Consider the following 23,676-nt stretch of genomic DNA (forward strand, 5'->3'; position numbering starts at 1 on the left):
ACCCCAGAACTTTTAGTGACTTATAATGCCATCAGGTTTGCTTTTTTTTTCTTTATTATGCCCACAATGTACAAAAATACTCAAACATTGTTTGGACCCTTAGCCAGATGGGTCCAATACGCACTATGTTACAAGGGTAAGCATACAAACAGCAACGGTCCATAAAAGACCATAGATAATGGGAAACGAAACAGTAACACTTCACACAGGTTTTCTACTGGTCAAGGAGAAATGTCTTAAATGAGGGTGCAAAGTTACTTTCAATTTTTAATTCATTAGAAATTCCATTCCAGATCTGGGCACCATTAAATTCAATTAGTCTTCGATGATAAGTGTTATGCCATGGTAGGAGGTAAAAATTACGATGTGTTGCAGCTCTCGTGGTTCTGGTGGGAAGTCAGAAGAGGCCTAAGGGAAATGGGTCATTAGACACTAGAGTACTGTGCCCTACTGCAGCTGTTTTTAGTGTGTATACAAAGTTCAAAGACAGGAATTTCAGTGATTTCAATAAAGGCTTAGTTGAGTCAGTGCAATTTGAATACGTAAAACTCCTAATCGCTCGTTTTTATTTGCGGACAATCAGATTTGGATATGTCCTATAAGTGCAACCCCAAGATTCTATACAGTAGCCAAGCTGGCTGTGAGTGCAATGAAAAATACAGAATACGCAGGATAGGGAGACCAAAGCACTAACAAGCCTTTCGAAATAAGTAACAGACATATGCAAGTTTTGAACACACACTGCGCGTCTGTTTTTTCCAAAGCATGTTTGTTTCAAACATAGCACCCAGATAATTAAACCATAACTGTTCCAACCTCGCATCATCGACACGTATATCTAACTGGTCATAATTAATTTTTTTGGACTGGAATTGAATAAAAATTACTTTGTTTTTAATTTTTAGGGTAAGCTGATTAATCGGAAACCATGTCGATACTGTTGAAAGTTATTCACGTATTTTCAACTGCCATCCATATATTGTGTCACCGATAAAGATAACGGTGGTATCATCCGCATACATTAGGGACACTGAATGACATAAGATTTTAGGAAAGTCGTTTACATGCAAGGAAAAAAAGATCGGTTCAAGGGCCGACCCTGAGGCACACCAGTGAGTACCTCTTCAGTAGCAGAGTTATGCTCATTGATTATTATGCGTTGTCTTTGACCGGTTAGGTAGCTCTTGAAAAGCTGTAGTATATTCCCTATGAAACCATAACTCTCTGGCTTACTGAGTAGAATTTGATGTTTAACTATGTGAAAAGCTTTACGTATATCGAGATAAACTACAACGGCAACCTTGTTATTGTGGAGGGCTCTATTGAGAAGCTGAGTAAGAGTAAGAGTAGCAGTAGATGAATCGCTAACAATGCGCTTGTAAGTGGTCCCAGCGCCATCTGTCCTTATTTTAATACATTCGCATGAGAATGGTCGGCGCAAGCGGAAATGGCTACCGCCACTTGCGAGTAGCCAATGGCAGGTTGCCCACCTGCCATGGTGGGCAGGCGGCAACCTGCCCACCGGGCTACGAACAAACTTCGCGTACTGCTTATGCGAACTTTTACTACCTCGGCTATAATGAACCTTAGTATATCACCTAGGATATAAAGACCTTTCATGTGTTAGCCTTGGATGTAACGAGCCCGAGTGGGTTAAACTCGGATATACTGAAACTAAGCATCCAACCTCGGATATAACGAACTTTCGTGTGTTACTTCGGATACAACGAACCTAAGCGTACCACCTCGGATATGACGGTCTTCAGTATGCCATTTTCGGATACAACCAACGTTTGGCTGCTGACGCATGCAGACGATCCACCGAGGGTTGCCCGAGTTTGTTTTTATGGCCTCTTTCTTGTTCTCAGTACGCGTTCCTCTTTTAGTGGTAAGTGCCGCCGCGGTGACTCAGTGGTATGGTGCACGGTGCTGACCCGAAGGACGCGGGTTCGATCCCGGTCACGGCAGACGAATTTCGATGGAGGCGAAATTCTAGAGGCCCGTGTACTGTGCGATGTCAGTGCACGTTAAAGAACCCCAGGTGGTAGATATTTCCGGAGCCCTTCACTACGGCGTCCCTCATAGCCTGAGTTGCTTTGGGACGTTAATCCCCATAAACCAATCTTTTAGTGATAAGTGACAAGGGGTGTTTTTCCGCCTACAATACTATGTACATTTCGAAATACTGACATTGATTGTCGTTCTAATGCGCTATTAGTTTTTTAAGTAATTAATTTCTGCCTCTTAAGTTGTTACCTCAACTATCTAATCTCTTATGTGATCGTGTGTGAAGGAGGCCCCATTACAGTCTTTGGCTTTGGCACCACTTCCTGCATGTGGTTGTGTTGCCCGGTTTTACCTAGTTAATAAATGTGATTCCTGATCCTGATTCCCGGATTTTGTGGGATACGCTGGTATCCTTCATCGTCCCCACGCTCGAGGCGAGCGCGTGGACTCACGAGACGAGCGCGCGCGCCGCCGGGAATGTGGAGAGAAGGCACTCCGGCTACTCTCCTCGTTCCCAACAATGACGTGACGTCACGACAACGCACTGACCCCGTAGGGAAGGGGTGCATGCCTTACCTTGAGCGCAACCGGTTGCCCCAAGCGAGGAATGCCCGATGGGTTATAAAGAGGAGCTCGCGGCGGGAACTCTCTCTCTTGCCGCGAACCTCCTGCGAGCAGCCCCAACGGACCCCTGCCTGCCCGCCGACTCCCGGACGACCCAACGCCTGTCGACGACGGCTTGGTGAGCTACGAGCCTCCATTTTATCGGATAGAACATTCTTCCGCAGTGTGCTTTACCTCGCGTTAGCGTGCTCTGTCGTTGCCTATTTCGTCCGAACATGCCGTGGCTGCGACTCTGCGCCATGGGTTGGGGAAACGTGCTGTGTACGAGTAAACGCCTGCGTGTAGCCGGCCCGGAAGCTCGCCTTCCCGGCCGGCTGGACGCGGAGTGACCCCATCTCCCCACGAGGGATCGCGCCAGCCGGCGAAGAGCGGAGTCTCGCATCAAAGGTCAGCGCGCTTCCCTGGTCACGAGCAGAAGAGGACAGTCTCTTCCCCGCGCACGCGCAGCAAACACGCCATCCGTGGCGCTTGGCGCTGCGACGCCAGCGCCCTCCCCTGTTAGTTAAAGTAACACAACTAAGGAGGGTGCATTGCGGGGAAGCGAACCACAGGGGACGAGTAAAGCATCCCCACAATTTCTAGGGGCTATCGCATGGACGGTACTTCCCAAGCGGTACTTTCTCCTTCATTTAATCCCCCTGCCCAATTCACCGAATTAATTCCTGTTGTCGCTCATCGAGCAATTGGTTTATCTTTCCATGTGCCCCGAGGCTTGCTGTGGTAACGCGGGGCGCGATGATCACAAAGCGTCGAGAGGGAAAGCGAGAGAAGCAGAAGCTGCCACTGGGATGAAAAGGAGCACAGTCGACCCAAATGTCAACTGCCAGTGCAGAATTTTATATTTTCCTGGAGCTGGTTGAAGGAAGCGGAGAGTTCCCGAGGTCCAGCACAACGTTATTTGGCTTTTGGGAGCACTGCTTTCGGGATACGACAGCTGTCTGGCTGCTGCACGCTCTGCGACAACCCAGCGCCGCGCATCTTCCCCCTTTGCGCATCCTGCATTCTGGCGCTAAATTTCGCCTGAACAGCCCTACTGTACTATTCAGTAAGGTATGGTCAGTAGAAAATTGCACTGGTAGCAATTGTTGGGGGAAGGAGGCGTTCTCATTTATAAGACAGTTGCTCTGAATGCCTACAGGGTGACCGCCCGTGTGTTGGCCTGTATTCAGAAAGGCTAAACGATCAGTGTAGAATAGATTTTTCTTTCTGCTCCAAACATTTATGGAATGGACACAGCATGTCACCCCACGACGAACGCTTCATCAAAACTCCACGAGGGATGTCTATCAACCACAGCAAGTGCAGGCAGTATAGACGCGGAACTCTTAACTTTAACGCGACAGCGTTAAAGGCCCCGTTCTGCAGAAAATCCGGCGTCGGCGTTGCAGGCGACGGCGCTGTGAGCGAAAGATCACGAGCATGCTCTGTAAGGTGGTAACTGGTAGCTGACATGACCGGGCACATATTGGTCGCAGGGTTGTGCAATGTCACATGACATGACCGGTTTGGTAGGAGCTGCCAGCTCGGGCTTCTTAAATCAGACGGGAGGCTGAAGGGAGTCGAACCCTCCCGCACCCTTTCATTCTGAGTCGTACATGCTCACCCTAGGCCACGCAGGCACGGTCTTATGGCTTGGTTAAGCGGGGATTTATGTAGGTGTTTAGCCACTAAAGCTATCGCGTCATACCCTTAATGCGGAGCTTGTGTTCTCCAATTTTTTTTGCATGCATTTGTGTTTCAAGAGCACCGCAAACTGACCTGAAGGATACCAGACGCCCTTAAAGGTGTATATTGGAAAAAAAAAGGGGGGGGGGGTACCAGCGGATACAAAGACGGGCACACAAGAAAAGAGGCGTTAGACACGGATGGACGCCAGCGCCCGCCCGTGTGTAACGTCTCTTTTCTTGGGTACGTGCCTCTGATCGCAGTTACCCCCCTCTTTTTCAATATGCACCAACTGGCCCAAGAGCAAGCTCTATTGCACCTTGAAGGTGCGCACGTTGGAATAAATGCGTAAACACTTTATAGGTGTATAAAAAGCAGACTCATGACGTCTTTGAGGAAAACGAACAACCGAATGCAAAAGTCGCTGGGAGTACAACCACAGTACCACTCGTCAGAAAGTTGCTGCCAATCCACTCCACCACTGCGCCACTTTTCTACCGGTTTCCTTCTGTTCTTTATTGCCGAAACTGCGAACTACAGTATCATCAGTGCTTAAAGTCAGGGGGGTCTTTGGGGTTATCAGAAACCCCACCAATACTGACAAAGGATCTAGACGCTCCCCGTACTAGAATGCAGGGACTGCATGAATTCGAAGCCAGCAACCATTTTTCATTCTTCTCTTGAAAAATTCGCTGTGGTTTTTCGCAACAATCATTAAGATGCTTTCTAAAACCGAAGACGGAGAAAAATGCAAATTTGGCAGCACTACATAATCGTTGGATGAAAAATGGAAACCCTTGCCGCCCTTGCCGCCACCCCACGTGCCAGTACAGAGCTGGCCGCTCAGCTCCAAGGGTACACAATGACAATGAGCACACAGGCAGAGAGTAGGAATCGTTTGTTCCCGGTCTGTGCCATAAATTGAGCAAACAACGATCTTTAAAAATGATTTCGCCCCTTTCTATAAAACCATGAGTAAAACAGGCCGCAAGGCGCTTTTTATTCCTCCCTCTCCACCTGTGCTCAAATCACTAGAGATTTCTCTTCGATGAAGCCCGACTTTAAGCACTGGTGCCATCCAAACACGGCCAAGAAGCATATATCGGTAAGAGCACTCTCCAGCAAGGCCTGTTACGCTGATTATGCAAACTGACTTACTCCCTCTTTAGTGAAAATGTCAAAACACGCAGTAAGTATGCTTCACAGAACTTATGGTTCGTCAAACTTCAGCGATTAACAATACGCTCAGGAAAGCAGGAGCAAACTGCACGCGCTCGCAGAGCAGCATTAATGACGTTCACTTGAAACTTCCAGACCCTGTGGAGTAGATTGTGGGTAAAAAATTGCATTGCAAATCGCGCTGCACAAGTGCTGGGCAGGGTGGTGGTGTGAATGTACACGCCGGATTAACTTTAGAATGGACTGTCGGCAATTGCGTCTCTACCACTTCCATAAAGCCAGTGTCATCTAAAAACTTCAAGAGTGATTGTGACAGTGATTGCAGCTCATTTCGGAAGCCCTCAGGGTACACGATGCGAGAGAAGTTGTCCAAAGAAACGTTCAATCTCCTCAGATTTTCTAGGAGTGCATCACGCTCAGCCCAAAAACGCGGGGGCGCTAAAACGAAATGGATCACACCATCCACAACATCCCAGTGCACGCACTTAGGTGATGCGGCACGGTGAATCTTGTGCATCCATATCAGCGTAAAGGCAGAGTTCGTGCGCAGTCGACGCAACACAGCAGCTGTGTCGCGCGACAAAGCTCGCGTAACGCAAGGGAGGTGCATAGGCGGCCGAAGGGCAGGAAAGTGTTGCACCACTAGCTGCCTTACGAAGTTCTCGTCCTTTGGGACAGCCACTGAAAATGGAGGATACGACCGGGCTTTTGAGCAAGAAGGTCTGCTGCCATGTTACCAGCTACTCCAACGTGAGATGGTAGCGGCTGGACGCAAGCTGTAAATCCTTTCATATAGAGCTTCCTCAGCCAGGTGATAGACCAGAGGCAAAAGTTCTTATCCGGAGTCTCTCGTTGCAAGCACTCTGGTGTAGACTTGGTGTCAGACAGAATGATGACTCCCTGCGCTTTGCAGAATGACAGACGTTTAAGCGACCTTGCAATGGTGAGTGTGTTATATCCTGCCAGGTGGCATCTTTAGCACCTGGCAACGACGAAGTAGTGTGTGCGCGTGCTCCTGTGTTCTGTGGGTTCGCACGGCAATTTAAGGCAACGGGCAAGCCCCATATTCTCAAAATAAACCCCTATCAGCCCCTCCTACGCCGATACTACCCAATGATTCAGCCGAAACAGACGACTCAAGATATTGCATTGTCATGCATTGCAAATGTTGCTGAGCAGGACTGCTCATACCTGCTAACAGAGCCAGCAGTGTAAACTGGCAGGTGGCCAGATGTAGCGATCTTTTTGTGCGTAAGCCTGGGACGTCAAGGCGGTAAAGAATGCCATCACAAAAGCATGGCGGATACTGCTTACACTTGTGTCCCGTGGGTGACCAACCCACGTTGCTAATATATGATGTGGAGGGCTGCAAAGAAGTGACTTTTCATCCTAGTCGACGAAGCAGGATCTGACCTGTCCGGGTATCTCCAACGCGAACTAATCGTAGATGCAGTTTTTTGGTTTGGTTTGGTTTATGGGGTTTAACGTCCCGAAGCGACTAAGGCTATGAGAGACGCCGTAGTGGAGGGCTCCGCAAATTTCGACCACCTGGGGTTCTTTAACGTGCACTGACATCGCACAGTACACAGGCCTCTAGAATTTCTCCTCCAAAGAAATTCAACCGCCGCGGCCGGAATCGAACCCGCGTCTTTCGGGTCAGCAGCCGAGCACCATAACCGCTGAGCCACCGCGGCGGCTGCAGGAGTTTTTTGGAGGCCTCCAGACGTAACGGAAGGCAACGAGCTTCTTCTAAGATCTCGCTATAAACCTGGCGTGGAACTCCCAGCGCAGTCTTCAGGCTTAATCTGCTGCAGGTATGCATGCGTGAAGATTATATTATGCGTGCATCCCGGAGATTCGCCCAGCCGTAGTAAAGGCTGTCATATCGTCGCTTAAAGGTAGCTGTGCACTTGCTTTATAGAGTTATCCGGCGACTTCTAGTCGTGCCCGTGTGAAGTTAAAAAAAAAAAGAAATTTCTGCGCCGGTAGCTACCCGCATGCTCCTTTCACGTTTAAAACACGCTGGTAAGTCTTGCTCCCTAAAAGGCTTTACAAAGTGGAAGAGGCAGAAGTAAAGGTTCATTGTCAGGAAGAGGGGAGGGGTTGGCTCGGAGATCGTGCCTCTAGTTTGCTACTCCACACCATAGAAGAGAAAGGAGGAAAGAGAGAGAAAGAATGAATAAGAAAGAAGCGGTGTTTCCAGATCCCAGAGGAGCTGTATTCACCTCCTAGGTATTCCACTGAAAGCCTGATAGTAAGGAATTTGTAAGAACCTGCCACTTTGCAAAAAGAACATGACACTATGTAGCTAATGTTATCAACTATAGAAGCAACGAACTGCGGAATAGCTCCTGCACAATTGAGCCGAAAGGCAGAGTTGTTCATAGGGGGCTACGCACACAGGCCGTTATCTTGACTTTTATTCGGTCCAACCGATGGCACACAAGCGCTCTGTTGTCTGCTCTTTGGTCGAAAGAGCAATAAACACGTGCTCTAACGAGCAATCCCTGAAGGAAGAGCTAAAGACTGTTGAAAGGGATTTGGCGAGAAATGGCTATCCAAGAAGCTTTGTGGCAAACACAAAAAAGAAACTACTGGAGCGACCGCCACCTTCTGACGTCTCCAATGCTTCTAAGCCAAAACGCGCCTCCATCCCCTACATGCCACAGATCAGTGAAGCGCTTGGTCGGGTATTTCGAAAGTACGGCGTGCAAGTTGCCCACGTTCCAACAAGCAAGCTTAGACACGAGCTCGTCAATGTGAAAGACCCGCTTCCCTCTGACAGATATCCTGGGGTCGTGTACAAGATTCCGTGTGAAGATTGCGACCGGAATTATATCGGGGAATCTGGAAACTGGTGCAGACGGATCCAGCAGCACAAAAATGACGTGGCGAAAGGACGCAGTGCTGCTAACGCTCTGGCCGAACACGTGCAAGAAACATACATGTCATCAATTGGGACGGGGCACGTGTGCTTGCCAGAGAACGAATCACTTCTAGACGCTTGTATCTAGAGTCCTTGATGATACAAACCACTCCCGGTACACTAAATCGGACGCAAGGAAATCTGCCTCCTGACTACGCAAGATCATTACGACGCATTTTTGAATAAGATATAAACGCATGCTTTAGCCTGGTTTCACCCATTGTGAACAAGGAAGCCGTAGGGCTTCCGAAATGTCAATACGTTTCATTAAAATTTTGACTTGGCCAGTGACCCTATGTTTTTATTATGGGGCTTAGCTTGTACCAACAGTGTCAAATCAAACGCGAAAGCTGAAACACTTGCACAAGCAATGAAAACTATTAGCGGCTGGAGAGGAAATACAGGCGGGCCTATTAACTCTTCGAAAAAGCGGTCTTTATGCATTCGATGCGAAAGTCAACCGGTTTAGTATTCTGGCTTCCTAGCGTAATCTCTTCCAGTTTTGTAGCTCACTTTTCGGTTCTCTTGTCTATGTTTCATTTGACGCCGGCAGTATGGCCGTGTAAAACCTACTGGTTGGCGACAGAGGCGTTACGGTCGTTTAATTGGTTGTGCTCGAGTCAGTTGGTAGCAATCACGCGTTCGCGGCGCATGCCTTGTTGTTCTGTTTTTGCTGCGGGCAGCATCTTGCGTCGAAAGCACGGCAACGAAGTTAATCGAGCGAATACAGATATTGTGACTTCTTTTTATAAAAAAAGGCGAATCTGATTACGTTTGTTCTCCTGAACGTCCACTGAATTCGGCAAAACAACGCTGTGAAACAAGCTGTACGCTTTCATGACCTCCTTAACCGAAAAGGTGCTACACATGGCGTTATGTCCTAAGTAAAGCGGGTTGACGGCGGTTGTTGCTGCGGATCGTTTTTATAGGTGAGGAAAGCGAAGCGACTGCAAATCTACTTTCTATTTTATTGTCCTCTCCTTGAGTTGAGACACAGTCAACCGTAACATTTTTACATTTAGAACATGTCATAAAACATTTTCGCTTTCATGATCTTGTTGCATTATTTATTTTTTTTATTCCAACGCTGTCACTCCAAAAATGTTTACAAAATCCATGTTCACATAAAACTGACCTGGACCGGTAGTGGGAATTAAGTGCGTTCATGCAATTTACCGCGCAGTTCAGCACACGGTTGTGCAGAAAAAAAATAGTTAGTAGCAACAGCAGTTATACGTAAACGACTTCTTACCCCATACGGTCAAAATACAAAAGTGCAAGAAATACGGCAAGAACGAAAGGAAATGAGTAAACTATAGTTGCAGCTTGTATATATACCTCGGAGACAGCAAGCGGAACAAGTTAGGAAAAAAAGCGCCGCGAATGTGCTTTTCTTGTACATCTAGAACTCAGCCATTGACGGCAGCCGCTTGTGTGTTTGTGGGGTGGGGGGGAGAGGGAGGAAGGGGAGAAGGAAGGGGTAGTGAGTGGCAAGCATGAGCACAGCGTAGGCACAGCACCACACTGAAGGCTTCGGGAGCCTAAAGCCGCGCACCCACATGATTTTCTCATTGCGCCAGTTAGGAGTTGGAAAGCCGAATGCGGGATCACATGGCTGAAAACCACTCGGCTCAAAACGTGATCGGCCACTGGTCGTCTACTCGGCGGTGCCGTTCGGTGCTGCTTCGGGGGTGGCTTCGTCACCCTTGACGACAACCTCCATGAAGCCTTCTACGTCAGCCAGCTGCGTCGATGAAAACTTGGCGGCGATGGACCTTGGTCCGCTCGTGGCTGGTGTCAACGCGAACTCTATCCACGCTTCGCTCCTCGGCTGCACAGGCCTAGAAAGCAGAGGAAGGCAGGAAAGAAGTTTTCAGAGCAGGAAGGGCGGGCGCTCCGAGCACGCACCGGTAGCAGTGCCGTCTGTTTTGCCGAGAGAAATGAAGAGAGAGCGCTGCTTTATGCATCTTGTTATCGTTGAAAGAGCGAAATTTGTTAACCGCCGCGTTCACTTTAAGGCAACTCTGTGATCAACCGCAATGGTGGCAGAAATAAATAGGAATACTAAAGGCTGCAAGGCAAGCAAGCTTGAGGTGGACTAACTCTTTCAGGGAAAGGTAGTAAGGCCGGCTCAGTCCAGGTCCCTCGACGGCGAAGAAGCACCGGGTGAGCCTGATCGGCAGGGGGTTCTGGAAGCTCGCGGTGAACTTCTGCCTCTTCCCCACGACGACGGGGCCGTAAGCCTGCATGAGAAGTAGGCACGTGCAGAAAAGGGAACCCTCAGCTTCGTCAGCCACCAAGGGTACGAATCTAGTGGCATTAATTTTACGACCGCTTACTCTGGCATGCCGTTCTTTTGAGTATTTTTGTATGTGCCATTAAACTGACGACGTTTTATTTTCCACAGTCAACTGGCACTGGTTCGGCTACTCAAACCGGAAATTGCCACACATTCTGGCCGAACTGTCTTGTTTCATGCCATTACAGCACGTAGTATCTCTGTCCTTATTAAGTGCATGCATCAACCGTCTATTCACCCCCCTAGCCCCCTAGTAAAAGCCCCCTAGTAAAAGTCTGTCAGGGCCGGAAGAAGGGTGCTTGCTCAGGGCGTAAAGATAAAGCGCAACGGCAGATCGACAGACGCGCGCTCAAGAAGGGGCGCAAACATCGCAGGTGTTTACCTTGATCGCAATTTCCGGCATGGCGAGCATAAAATCTTCTTGCACAATGTAGTCATACTTGACTTCCGGAATGCTTGCCATCATAGTGACCTTGAACGACGCTTGGTCTGACACATCTCTGCTGTAATCCTTGTATCCCACCTCCAGGGTCAGCATCTCCTCTGCAGTGCGGAAAACAAAAAATCGCTTTCCTCCCCTTGCACCCCCTTTCTGTTCACTCGTGAGTTTAAGCGAATACATTTTGAGAAGACAAGCGGTTGTGGGGCAGAGTGCACAAAGTAAAAAAGAGTGCATGACATAAAAATAGCTCTATAACAAATGGCAGAGAGCATATGCAGGGTTGCCCACGTCAGCTGCGCTATGATTTAAAAATGTACCGATGTGACCGCCCATTAGAACAAGTCCGAGTATTTCTTTTTTTACTTTGCATAATTAGATACTACTTCGAATTTAATTAGTTTACTCCTCAGTATTTGAATCAGCGCACAGCTTCCAATTAGGCAGTCGTCGAACATCCTAAATAAAATATGAATTCTGAAACTTTCATCCTGTTGCTTTTTACGTTTCAGTCTTTTCTTGCTGAGGAACTCAGTGATTTGTGGAAAAGAGAAACAAAATCACCTAATCAACTTTGCGAAGCGGTATCCAATTTGTTTCACGAGGATAGCGTAGGCACGTGGTAGATAGTGTATGGACAGGAAGCTTCTAAGCAAGTGCGGCGAAAAACAGTTCGGTTTATTCATGGTAAATATGGTAAGACAGATTCTCCAAATGCATCAATTCTAAAGGGCTATTTACAGTCCTTAGCAATGAAAATGAAAGTTAGCCGTCTAGTATTGGTTCACAGTTAGATACCAAAGAATTCTGGACAAAAGCATTTTTGAGAGGGAAACCGTTTATGAATGCAATTTTTTCATATCATGTAAGATTTCACTGTAACAATCAATATATCCGCAGATCACCCGACGGCAGTCTTGTATTGTTTTTTCTATTAGCGTTTTTGCTGTTGGCAAATGCGTTCCTAGTTGGTTTTAAATGGCAGTCTTAACTGCTCGATTCGATCGATGGAAACACTTAAAAAGAAAGATTTTGCTACGCATCAGAAGAATGGACCATTCACTCCAATATTTTTATAACAGTGTCTTAAAATTTTTAAATTTTCAAAATTTTTGTCCGAGAATGTTGGACATGGGTAATTTGATGGCAGATCTTTCCTGATTATGTGAAATTGGCGTGCACTAAAAGAACACGACATGTGCAAGAGCATTCATTAGCCCCAATTTGCGCGCGAACCAATGGGTTTGATTACAAGTTTTTTCCCCAATATTGTTGCGGAATGGAATCGTCTTCCATGGGCTTATGTAAATTCAAGTGTTTTGTGAGGGAGTTGGAGGATTTATTGCATGGCTCCTAGTATTGTTGTCCGGATAACTGTTCCGAGGTATTATGACTTGCGGCTATTGTGACTGACGGTTTTCTGACTTCTACATTTTAGTTGACTGCCCCTCCTGCTTGAGCCAAAGCCATGTCTCGCAGTACGCAAAAATAAATATTAAAACTCTACGTTAAACGGGACATCTATGCCAGGTAGGTCAGCGAATGATTTCATGACCTTGAGAGCCGAAAATGTGTTTAGAAGTGTGTTTAGTAACAATACTACGCGTAACAACACCGCTGTTTGATGTCGTGGGTTCACCTCATTAGTATGCCTTATGATGCGACCGAAACACACTGACCCTGTCCTCTGTCCTCAGAGACAGCATTCGAAGCGATGCAGGACAAGAAGAATGACTGCAGGAAGCTCCATATTGCGTTCACTTACCGGCACCTGGTTGCAGGTTGAGTGGAAAGTTCTGGTGCTTAAGCGCTCTTCTTGTGACTCCGGTGTAGGTGACCGTCTCCACGCGCAGGATGACCTTGCACGCATAGCGCTTGCTTGTGCTTTTGTTGACGGCTTTAGCACGCACCTGAAAGCAGCACCAAATTGTGAGACTTTCGTCGTTTCAATAAGTTCAACGCGCGCCAAATGATTTTAGTATCAGTTTGTTTTTTTCATTTCTTCTGTTTTACGGTTAATAGTAAGACACAGGAGGCTGAACAGAACAGTGCGACAAGCAGCATGAAAGGTTAGTGGATACGGTGCCAGCAGTAAAGAGAATGGAGGTGTCCGGCTGTCGTAAGAGTGCAGCTATGTGTAACGAGACAGCGGTTCTAATACGTAATCGGAGTGCGACTGTGTCATGTATAAGAATGCAAGGCTATTATTTTCCGAAGGCATCTTCCTTTCTTTTGTTGGACCATGAGCGTATGTCTTCATGGCACCGGGCGTCGTCGGACTTCGGCAATAAGTTATTAGTGAACGCGACGGCCAACAAGAGGGACAGTCTGTCCCTCTTGCGAACGTACAACTCCCGCTTCCTTTTAGTGGACAGGGAGCTGGCTCTCGGTTCTCTATGAAAGGGAACAATGACAAAACGCTGCAGCCAGCAGAAGGTCTTCGGGAAATATTCGCGCTGCCGGCGGCGGTGGATGAAAAATGGGCGAGGGAGAAGTGTGAGCCCGGAGGAAAGATTTTCTGTGTGAAGATAGGAGCAATGCAAATGAACAGTTGGGACGCAAGCTGCGAACCAGGCAACAGCCGTGTCATAGAGTCCTAAATGGAAAGAAGAATTCGATAGCGCGGCCGTAGCAAGCGAAAGCGTACAGCCCCGCCTGATTAATTAAAGATTCCTGTTTCAAGGAGCCTGCAGGTGAAGTTGAGCAACCAATCCTCTGTATTGAACTTCAAAAATGCATACATGTGGATATTTAATCTGTAGCCCTTTTGCTCAAGTTGATATCTTTGGAATTTGCCTCTGTTGGTTCAACCTCAGCGTGCATGAGCATCAAGTGGATCGCAGAAAGAGAAATCCAGGCACGCGTGCTGCCTCCAGGTTCATTCCTTATGATTCGCTGCTATGGGGGCAACAACAGCACAGGGTGTTCGAGCCACTAACAGAGGAAAAAAAAGATTGGGATTCGAATGAAATTAGCATAAGAGAGCTGCAGATTAAATATATTGGCACTGCAAAACGAAGCAAAACTCTTCATTGAAAGTCCTGCCAAAAAAAAAAAACACACACGAAGCGAAGAATACATTCAGAGAATTCCTACATTAGCAAGCGGTACACAGTAGATTCACATTTGACAACTGTAAATACTTAACTTCCTGTCTACATTACTTTTAATGACGGGACCTCCGTACAAGTCGTATTCGCTTCGTTTCGCTTACAAAGCTTTTCTCAACGTACCACTATCCCAGATCCGACGAGCACGTCCTTGATGGGGTCGATGCTGAATTGCACATCGTCCATAGAGTCATTCAGATAGAACCGAGAATAGGCATGGTTGTTGTCTCTTAGAGCTTTCAGAACAACGTCCCTTTCCTTTTGGGTACCTGCATGGCAAAAACGCAGCAGTTAACGAGTTCCGAGTAAAAGTCATTATTCATCATTCATCATTTATTTTACCCTTAAAGGCCTCTGTTGAGGCATTACATAAGGGGGGGGGAACAAAGCAAATGCAACTGAGAATAATACGTTAATACAACAAAACATAATGCAATACAATAAAATGAAAAACGATACATCACAATACAACGTTGGTCAATAATAAAGGGCGCAAGGCTGAATTAGGCGGTAACAACAACAACAACAAGAAAAAGAATAAGTGTAACTGGGTGAAGTTTGAGCAGTGTCTTTTATTCAGTACAGTGATTAATTAATGCCTGTCGAAATTTAGTAGCGTCGCGCTCGTTAACAATGTAGTCGGGTAGCAGGTTCCAATTTTCTATTGCAGTTGGAAGAAAAGATTTATTAAATGCCAAGGTCGATCCATGTATACGTTGAATGCTGAGGAGGTTAAACAGGCGGCGCGATGTTCTGATGGGAGCTAGTAATAATGTGTAACGAAGATCAGGATAATTGTAATATAACTTATGAAAGAGGCAGAGTCGTGCGATTTTCCGTCGGAGCTCCAGTGGCGGGATGTTAAGTGAAGATTTAATACTGGTGATACTGCTGTGTCTATTGTAATTTGAGGATATAAAACGGGCTGCTCGGTTTTGAACGGCTTCTAAGGTGTTAATTAAGTATGCTTGGTGAGGATTCCATATAGCCGCTGCATAATCAAGTATGGTACGGGTGAATGTTTCGTATGCTAATTTTCGAACAGAAGGAGGGGCTAGGTACAGGGATCTTCGGATGAGGCCAAGTGATTTTGATGCTCTAGATGCTAGATATAAGATGTGTTCCGACCAGGTTAATTTGCTGGAGATAGTGATTCCATGGTACCGATATGATTGGACTTGGGTTACCGTGTTTGACAGGAGTGAATATGCAGATCTGATGTTGGAACGTTTTCGCGATACTTGCATGAATTGGCACTTTGAGACATTCAGCTGCATAAGCCAGACGGAACACCACCGTTCTATTATGTGTAAGTCATTCTGAAGCGATAGTTGATCCCTGTTAGTGACAATGCGACAATAAAGGATGCAATCATCCGCAAAAAGCCGAATAGTGGATGAAACACCGGAAGGAAGGTCATTAATGAAGATTAGAAAAAGAAGTGGGCCAAGAACGGAACCTTGGGGAACGCCAGAGATAACGTTAGTAGTGCCTGAAGGATGATTGTCGATTACTGTGTATTGGGAGCGACCTGTTAAAAAGCAATGTATCCATGATAAAACGAGAGGATCAATGGACAGTCCGGAGAGTTTAGACATGAGGCGAAGTAGTGCTTAGTAGTTATGTGCTTAGTAGTTAGTGCTTAGTAGTTAGTTAGTAGTTAGTGCTTAGTAGAAATGTGCTTAGTAGTTATGTGCGTTTTCTGTGGCAAGCAGAAACTCAACACATCATTTACTTTCTGTGCTTGATTATGCGAACCATTACTGCGTACAGAGTGGTTCTGTAAGTTGCTGTTTTAGTTCGGCGAAGTTTGCCGGCTACCGGAAATAAAATTTATACATGCCGCAGACCATTGCCAAAAGTAAGTAGGTAACGGGGTTAGTTTCTTAATTTGCAGTGGAGCATATAGGTATGTCACTCCCTAAGCTCTAAATATGTGTCAGATAAGGCTGACCATTGTACTCTGCTTTCGATACCTTTTGGTCTTTAGGGGTGCCGTAAGGGCCCCAGTATGCGGCTGAGAAGCAAACTCCATTGCTCAGATACTTTTAGCAAAGACGGCACGTACTAAAAGCGCAGTTTCCTTTATTAATACCTCTTTTTCCAACAAGAATCTTTCGAACTGACTTGGGAAAAACTTCACAATCAGAAGGTTCATCCTAGTCCTAGTTAAATGGTCATTGTTGGGCCGGGCATTTTCTGGGTATTTGAAGCTGTCAATCTTAATCCAGTTGTTACTGTCTTCGATGTCACTGGGAGGCCGGTCTTGACGCCATTCAGATTTTGTTGGGGGAAGTATAGAAAAATAAAAGCGAGCAACACAGAAATTTTGTGACTGGGCCGCACCCAGCAAATGAACTCGTTCTTAGTTCGTTTTTCATTTCGCACATCCCGCTACCGTACCGTTAATTTACAAAAAGAAACATTCCCACCTTGTACCGCCCTTCATCTTGAAAATTAGCTCAGGGACTAACTCTGCATGAGTAGCGAGACGAGTGAAAACTGAGCTGAGCAATTACAAGACTGCGCCACTGACATCCCCATCTTGCAGCCTCTTGAAGCACGTATTTCACAAGCACATAATTGTGTTGTTCGAATCAACTAACTGTTTATCTAGCCATGGTGGCTCAGTGATTAGGCGTTTGGATGCTGACCCGAAAGACGCGAGTTCGATCCCGACCGCGGCGGTCGTATTTTGATGGAGACGAAACGAAAGAGGCCTGTGCGATGTCTGTGCACGTTAAAGAGCGTCAGGTGGCCGAAATTTTCCGGAGCCCTCCACTACGGCGTCCCTCATAGCCTGAGTCACTTTGGCATGTTAAACCTCATAAAATAAACGAAACTAAATTATTATTCAGCATTCGATTCGGTTTTAGGCAAAGACTTAGTACTATAACACAACTAGTAGAGGTTGCGCATGTCCTCGTTCAAAGCTTTGGTTGTAAAGCTCAGGGTAACGTCATATTTATAGTTTACCTAAAGCGTTCGGTACTGCACCTCATTCCATATCCCGAAAAAAAAAATCCATATCACTTTATATAATTCTCGCCCAGTTGATTAGTTTTCCTGTTTTCTTACTAATCAGTCTCAGTCCGAGTCCTTCAACAATGCCGAAAACACTACAGTTGGCCTAACCTCCTGAGTCCCTTAAGGCTCAGTTATCGGCTCATTCCTCCTTTTGGTTTATTCTGATGATTTTCCACGAAAGATCGCAACGAAGATTCGCCTGCACGCCGATGACAGCGTCTTGTATTACCCAATAACACCTTTCAGTATCACGATCGCCTTACTGACTCATTTTAAAGCTTCTGCGCTTGATGCGATAAGTGGCGGATCGGCATAAACTCAAATAAAACTATTGTCTTCACTTTCACTAACAAACCGTCTCCTTCAGTCTTCAATTATTACTTCAACAGGTGATTACTAAACAGAGTATCCGAGTTCAAGTATTCTGCGGGAAATTTTACGTCTGACATGTCGTGGTCTGCACATATTTATTCAATAAGCGGTGAGGCTTCGACATTTGCGTCGTGCATTATAGAGCGCCCCAAAACAAACCAAACTTCTTATGCAGAAATAAGTAGTCTAACACCTTCTTGATTATGAGCCTGTAGTTGGCAGCCCGCACACGATAAACGAAATTAATAAACTTAAAACTGTAGAGAGGCAGGCAATTCACAGATTTTTTTCAGCGTCATGATCGTGACTTCTCGCCTTGTTCCGCGCTTCCTGTGAATTCAATTCCAATTTCAAAACGCCGTCGCATTGATGTTGGGAGGTCTTTACACAGCCCTGTCAATGCTGTTAATTGCCTCTCAACAAACAGTTACCTAAAGTTCACTAAACCAACCTCACCAAGAAGCTACCATCCACTAAACAGTGCTCCTTTCTACTCACGCACAAACTTATGCACATGCAGTTTTTTTCTGCTAACTATAAAAAAACTACAAAATCACTTTTTGAAAGTTCTTGTGCTCTTCCACTGAACCAGTTTTTATCCAAAATTGAAACAATTTAGGTCCCCTGGAAGACGCCGATTAAAGGTAGCATGCGCTCAGCTCTCCGAGTTAGTTTCTTACACGGGCCGCGTGCTCGGAACAATTTCGTTCCTCTCAAATTCGGCAACTGGAAACGAGGGAAAAAAATCCTCATTGTCTATGCGTGTACCCCCATTTCGAAACTTGTACTTCAGTGTTCGTGTACACAAAACAGACTGCAAAGGGGACGCGTACATTGGCTACAACAAAATCCTGGCCAACGTAACCCATGTGCTTCTGTGGTTAAGTACAAGTATGGATCCGCACAATTAGGGCGGCAAGGTGGACACTGCGGACGGTGTGGTGTAAGGGTAAGGGACGACAGAGCAGCATTCAAGACATACAGAGCGTATATATTTTGCTTCCACAATCAGCTTGTTTTGTGTTTTGTAGATGATAGCATTATGTCGCATGTAAGCATGCGGAGAAAAGTCGTACTGGACGCTATTTGTCAAATTCGGAGGAATGCTAGATTATCGGTACATCGGCCTTGGAAATGGCACATGTGCCATTTTCTTGAGAAATGGCACATAAGAACGGATGCAAACGGGGCTATAATCAGAACAAATCCCTGGCAGGACGTGATAATAAATTTCCGAAGGTTTTTAGCGCACTTATTTATACTCACGTACCCTCCGCGAACTTGTACTCGTGAGTGATGTCTTCTCTTTCCCATCGACCCACGGCCTTCGTGCTCAAAAACTGCCCAACCCTGGAAACATAGAAACGATGCCGTGGTGGATCACACAGTGAAAGTTGCGCTGAAGGTAACTGAAAGCGTTTGAATGTTTTGAAAAACAAGTATTTTCGATATGTCGAAAACCTACTTATCCGTGCTTTTTTTTAGCATCTTAAGAGGTTTCCTGGGGCTTTCGTAGCGCCAGTAGATTTGGTCAGCGTTCACTTCAGCAAACACAAAAGTGCAGTCATATGGCTTAGCAAGTTCTCCCGCCTTGACAGCCTTCACGCTTGCCGGTCCACAGCTGAAGATACCTGCAATAATAAGAGTGGCAGTCATATGAGAGCCAGCATACCTTGTCAACTCCTTACATGAATGAAATGCGAGGCACTGAAGCAGTTTAATTGCAACCCTCTTTGGAGCGACAGCTGTGTCTAATGACGCTCAACTGAGGAGTCGGCTATGCGCTTGACTTCAGAGTGCAGCAGCCTGAAGCCCTAAAGCCCGAAGCTTCCCCCGACCGCAACGCTCACCTTCACAGCCAGCGTTGGCGGTCGGAGTGCGCGGCTGCTGGTTTTGTCTTTGAGTTGCTTGCTCACAAAAATGTCAATGAAGGACTTCGACTAATTGCGAAGTTATCTTACTAGAACCTGAATGCCGCTGTTTCTCATCTAAATGGGCTTAATATTGAAACGCGAGTTACGCGCAAGACTTGCGCCCCTTTTCGCGTTCTTTTGAATGACGAGGGGGAAAGTCTACTCTCTGCTGTTGTGAGGAGTGCTTCGGCCGCCGGGTCGGCAGTGCTATCACACAGGCCCGTTTGGGCGTATTTGGGGCTCAGGTCTGGTTCTCCACGTTCGTAACGGCTTGGTCATGTTTCTACGTACTCTTTTACGGATTCAGTATCTGTGTTCTAATATATCTACCATGGAAACTCAAAAACGCAAGGATTATTTATAAAGGTGCTATTTATTTCTTTAATATTTGTTTTGGTGACCAGTAGACTAGTGGCCGAAGCTGTGATACACGGACAGTAAAAATAATTTTTACAGTACCCATGAAGAACTTTAAATTGTATTTCTTTCACGCAGATTCGTCTTTCGTTTCCTTGCCTAGGTTAGCATTACCTTGAGAACATATTTTCTAAAGGTTTAAGTCAGGAAGTTTTGCATACGGTTGAAGGTCTTTTGGTGGTCTACTACTTTCCTTTTTTTGTTTTCTTTGTTTTATTAGCGTAAATTTCGCCGTTATACACAATGTCCCGTCGTGCTTCACGTGTTTGTTTGCCTGTGAGTGTGAACATGTTGTTTTGCTTTGTATTTTTATTATTTTTTTACTTGACCAACTGTCCTCGGGCACATATCAAGCTAACCTCGTAGCTTTTTGTTCGGGGCCCATTTCCTGCATTTAACTGCAAACTCCCTTATTACAAATACTCCCTTATTACAAAACTCCCTTATTACAAATCTACTTCACCTTGGGGGATTCCCCTAAACATTTGACCAACACTGTTCCCACTTCGAGTTATTGATCAATTCGATCTCGCCCTACCATAAGCTTGCCGTCCTGGTTAGCTCAATTGGTAGAGCGACTGCTCCGGTGTAGCGGTGGTCCTGGGTTCGAACCCCGGACCAGGACGAATTTTTCTTTAACTACGAAGTTCCTGAGAAAGCTGTATAGCTTTCCTTTGTAGCCGTATGGCTGCGCTCGGATGGATGCCAATGAGTAATTACTCCCTTATTACAAATCTACTCCACCTTGGGGGATTCCCCTAAACATTTGACCAACTGCAAAAAATAAACATTTAATTCAAGTGTTCACTACCGAAAGTCAGAACTGGGGCTGTGGATCCCCTCAGAACATCTCCATTCGCAAATAAAAGTATTGAATAGGCAATATGAGTAAATAACTGCAAATAACAACTCCACGTTGTGCGTGCAGCTTTGAATGAAACAAAAATGTTTAACAGCATTTAAGTAGAAAAATCAGTAAACACTGGCCACCAGGAAAATAAAAAGAACAAGTAGCTTCACTCTGGATATGTTCGTTTGAATACAGCTATGACGTAACGACAGAGTGGTATAACAGCTGACCGATAGGTGACTGCAATATCACTCGTATCGCTTTTAAACATAGTGCACCTCATAAAATGAAACGTAAAACGAATATTTAAAAAAAAAACCAGCCTTCTAAAAGAAGTGAAATGGAACTAAGAAGTGGTTAAACTGGAAAACGTCTTGTCTCATCGCTAACATCTCTTCTTTTCACTCGCAAAAAATGTGATCGAAAGGAATGGCTGTATTACCGAAGTTGAAGCCAAGTGGTATTTGTGGGACTGTATGTACAAAGCCCTCTCCAGGCACACAATCCACGTATATGGGCTGCTATTGTTATGCTCGAAGTTCGGTGAAGCATAATGACAGTGATGCATACGCGGGCAGAACGAAAGCTCGATCGAGAGGTCGATAGACTCCCTCGATCTACCTCACTTCAACGAAGAAACGACATCTCTGAACGTCATGCACTCGACCAAAATTGGTGTCAAATCGTTGGTTTCACTCAGTGAGCATCGAGTCTTCACTGACTTGCCACAGCCTAACCTCCTCCGGGTACTTTTAGGCTAACAATGATAGCAGTAAGCTTCGTTTGAGATTAGATTTACAGCCCCATTAATCTGCTGTAATTGGTGTCTCAAATCGAGATGAAACCCATTAAGTCCAAATCTCGGCAGTCGTCTGCTCTTTTATTAAGCCGCCGTAAAGAAGCACTTTTTTTTTGCGCTGAAATTTTCGCTTTGTCGGCATAAATTTAGGCTTTTTTCTCCGTGAAACCAGTTATCTGCTCAAATACTGGCTTCTTGCAATATTGCTTTATATAGTTACGTGGCGGAATCTATTACTGGAGCGGTCAGTGCACTTTCTAAAGTCTTCAAAGGAAAGTGAATCATCTCAGAGCTTGCAGAGTCTCAAAGATCTTAACGGTTCTGGAGCGGCAAGAGAGACAGACATTTATAAAAATGCCAGAACAGGGACAATGCTAAATAACAGACATTATGCTCAATTCTAAGTATGCATGAGCCAGCTGCGGCCACTCTATAATCTCGAATTTTCAATGTTCACCTCACTCTCTGCCTCTCCCTGCCGCTCTGTTCCCTTGACTGATCATCGGCTATCCTTTCTCCACATTACATGCACTGTCCAGGCCCATTTCCTTTTGTTCATCGTATCTAAGCTAGGATATCGTTTACTCCTGCTTTTATTCCCAGCCCTCTCTGCTCCTTTCTGTCTCTTAAAGTTGCCACTACCATTTTCATTTCCATAGCTCGCTGCGCTGTCCTCCATTTAATTTCCAGCCTTTTCGGTAACCTGCATGTCTCCGTTCTATGCGTGAGTGCTGACAATATATTATATACCTTCCTACTGAAGGATACTGGTGAGCTGCTATTAAAGACCCAAGAGTGCCCGCGGAATGCACTGTACCACATTCTTATTTTCCACAGTTATTTCACTTTCGTAATCTGGATCTGCGGTCGCTATCCAGCCAAGATAGGCGTATTTCCTGTCCCCTTCCAATACCTCGCTGCCTATTCAGAGCGCTTAACATTTGCTGTAGCAGGATGGAAAGTTTGGTTAGTTGTGTTACGTTCATTTTAAAAGAAAAATAGAGGCGAACGGAGCGCTTGTGTTGTGCTCCTCTTCTTCGTCTGCCGTCTCTGTTAGCGCTGTATTTTTCGTTTAAAATGAACGTTTAACATTCATTTAGTTTCTTTCATATCAATTTTTATTCCCGCAGTTTTTCTTTGACTATTTAGGTTCTCAGTCATGTGCTGAAGTTACTCTCCAGACTTTCTTACAGAGCAATGCCATCAGCATATGACAGGTCACTTAGGTGTTCTCCATTTATTCTTGTCCCCAGCTCCTCCACAGACAGAAAACGACGAATATGATTAGTTATTATTTTTGGCACCTTTTTCTCTGCTCGTCTACTTACGAGAGCTCCCATAAAATACATTCATCATGTCGAGGTTGTTTTCTTATTCGTTTGCTATATTTCCTTCCTTTTCTTAACCTTCTGGTTTCGAGCCCTGAAGAATAACGTTGTATTGTCTCTTCTGCTTCCATTCTCACCTAGGCCTGGGAAGTTCCGGTTTTCGTCGGATAGAAAAATGCGAACTCCATGACCGTGGCGGTCAGGGAATGCAGACGTTAAATGTGTTCAGGACTGCAATGAAAAGAGATGTGTTTACCGCGCAGAAACCACGCAAACCATCTAAGATTTGCTGGCTGACTGGTTGGCTCATATCCAGATGATGGCCTTATCAGTGTAATACTGTTTTTTTTTCTCGAGAATGTTTTAGTCACTGTTACTGTCATAACCCGCTTATTGTTCTCAAACCCATTGCTACCTTGTTAGCTTCATCCGCTCTAACTACTCTCGCTGCACCATGAAGATTACTGCCATAAAAACTACTTTTCATCTCCCAGATCTTTTCCATCCGCCAGATGCTGTCGAACCCGGGTGTATCGAACTCGACGGGGATCGTAAAATAGTTCCAAATATAGATAAATAGTTATAACGCGAGATTTTCTTAATGTCCACAGATTCTTATTTTAAAACCTGTGAGAGATACGTCGGTGCCGTCTGTGCAGCAAAGCGGACATTGCGTTCGTGATAGAACTAAACATTTAGACGATTAATTAACTAAAATCAA

General features: G+C 45.6%; 1 protein-coding gene across 1 annotated transcript in view; it reads right to left on the minus strand.

Annotated features, from left to right (window-relative positions):
* Positions 1–9,349: 9,349 nt before the first annotated feature.
* Positions 9,350–23,676, minus strand: part of Tg (Transglutaminase) — a 38,334-nt gene continuing 24,007 nt past the window's right edge. Inside the window, exons 10-16 of the mRNA XM_089580491.1 lie at positions 19,114–19,279; positions 18,919–18,998; positions 14,373–14,518; positions 12,905–13,049; positions 11,083–11,243; positions 10,505–10,644; positions 9,350–10,242 (exon numbers count right to left, since the gene is read on the minus strand). Coding sequence (XP_089436617.1) covers positions 10,059–10,242; positions 10,505–10,644; positions 11,083–11,243; positions 12,905–13,049; positions 14,373–14,518; positions 18,919–18,998; positions 19,114–19,279 — 1,022 coding nt within the window. The 3' untranslated portion in view covers positions 9,350–10,058. The remainder of the gene's footprint in view (positions 10,243–10,504; positions 10,645–11,082; positions 11,244–12,904; positions 13,050–14,372; positions 14,519–18,918; positions 18,999–19,113; positions 19,280–23,676) is intronic.

The sequence above is a fragment of the Amblyomma mixtum genome, chromosome 3, assembly GCF_055824585.1.
Source record: "Amblyomma mixtum isolate Tamu chromosome 3, ASM5582458v1, whole genome shotgun sequence".
Lineage (NCBI taxonomy): Eukaryota > Metazoa > Arthropoda > Arachnida > Ixodida > Ixodidae > Amblyomma > Amblyomma mixtum.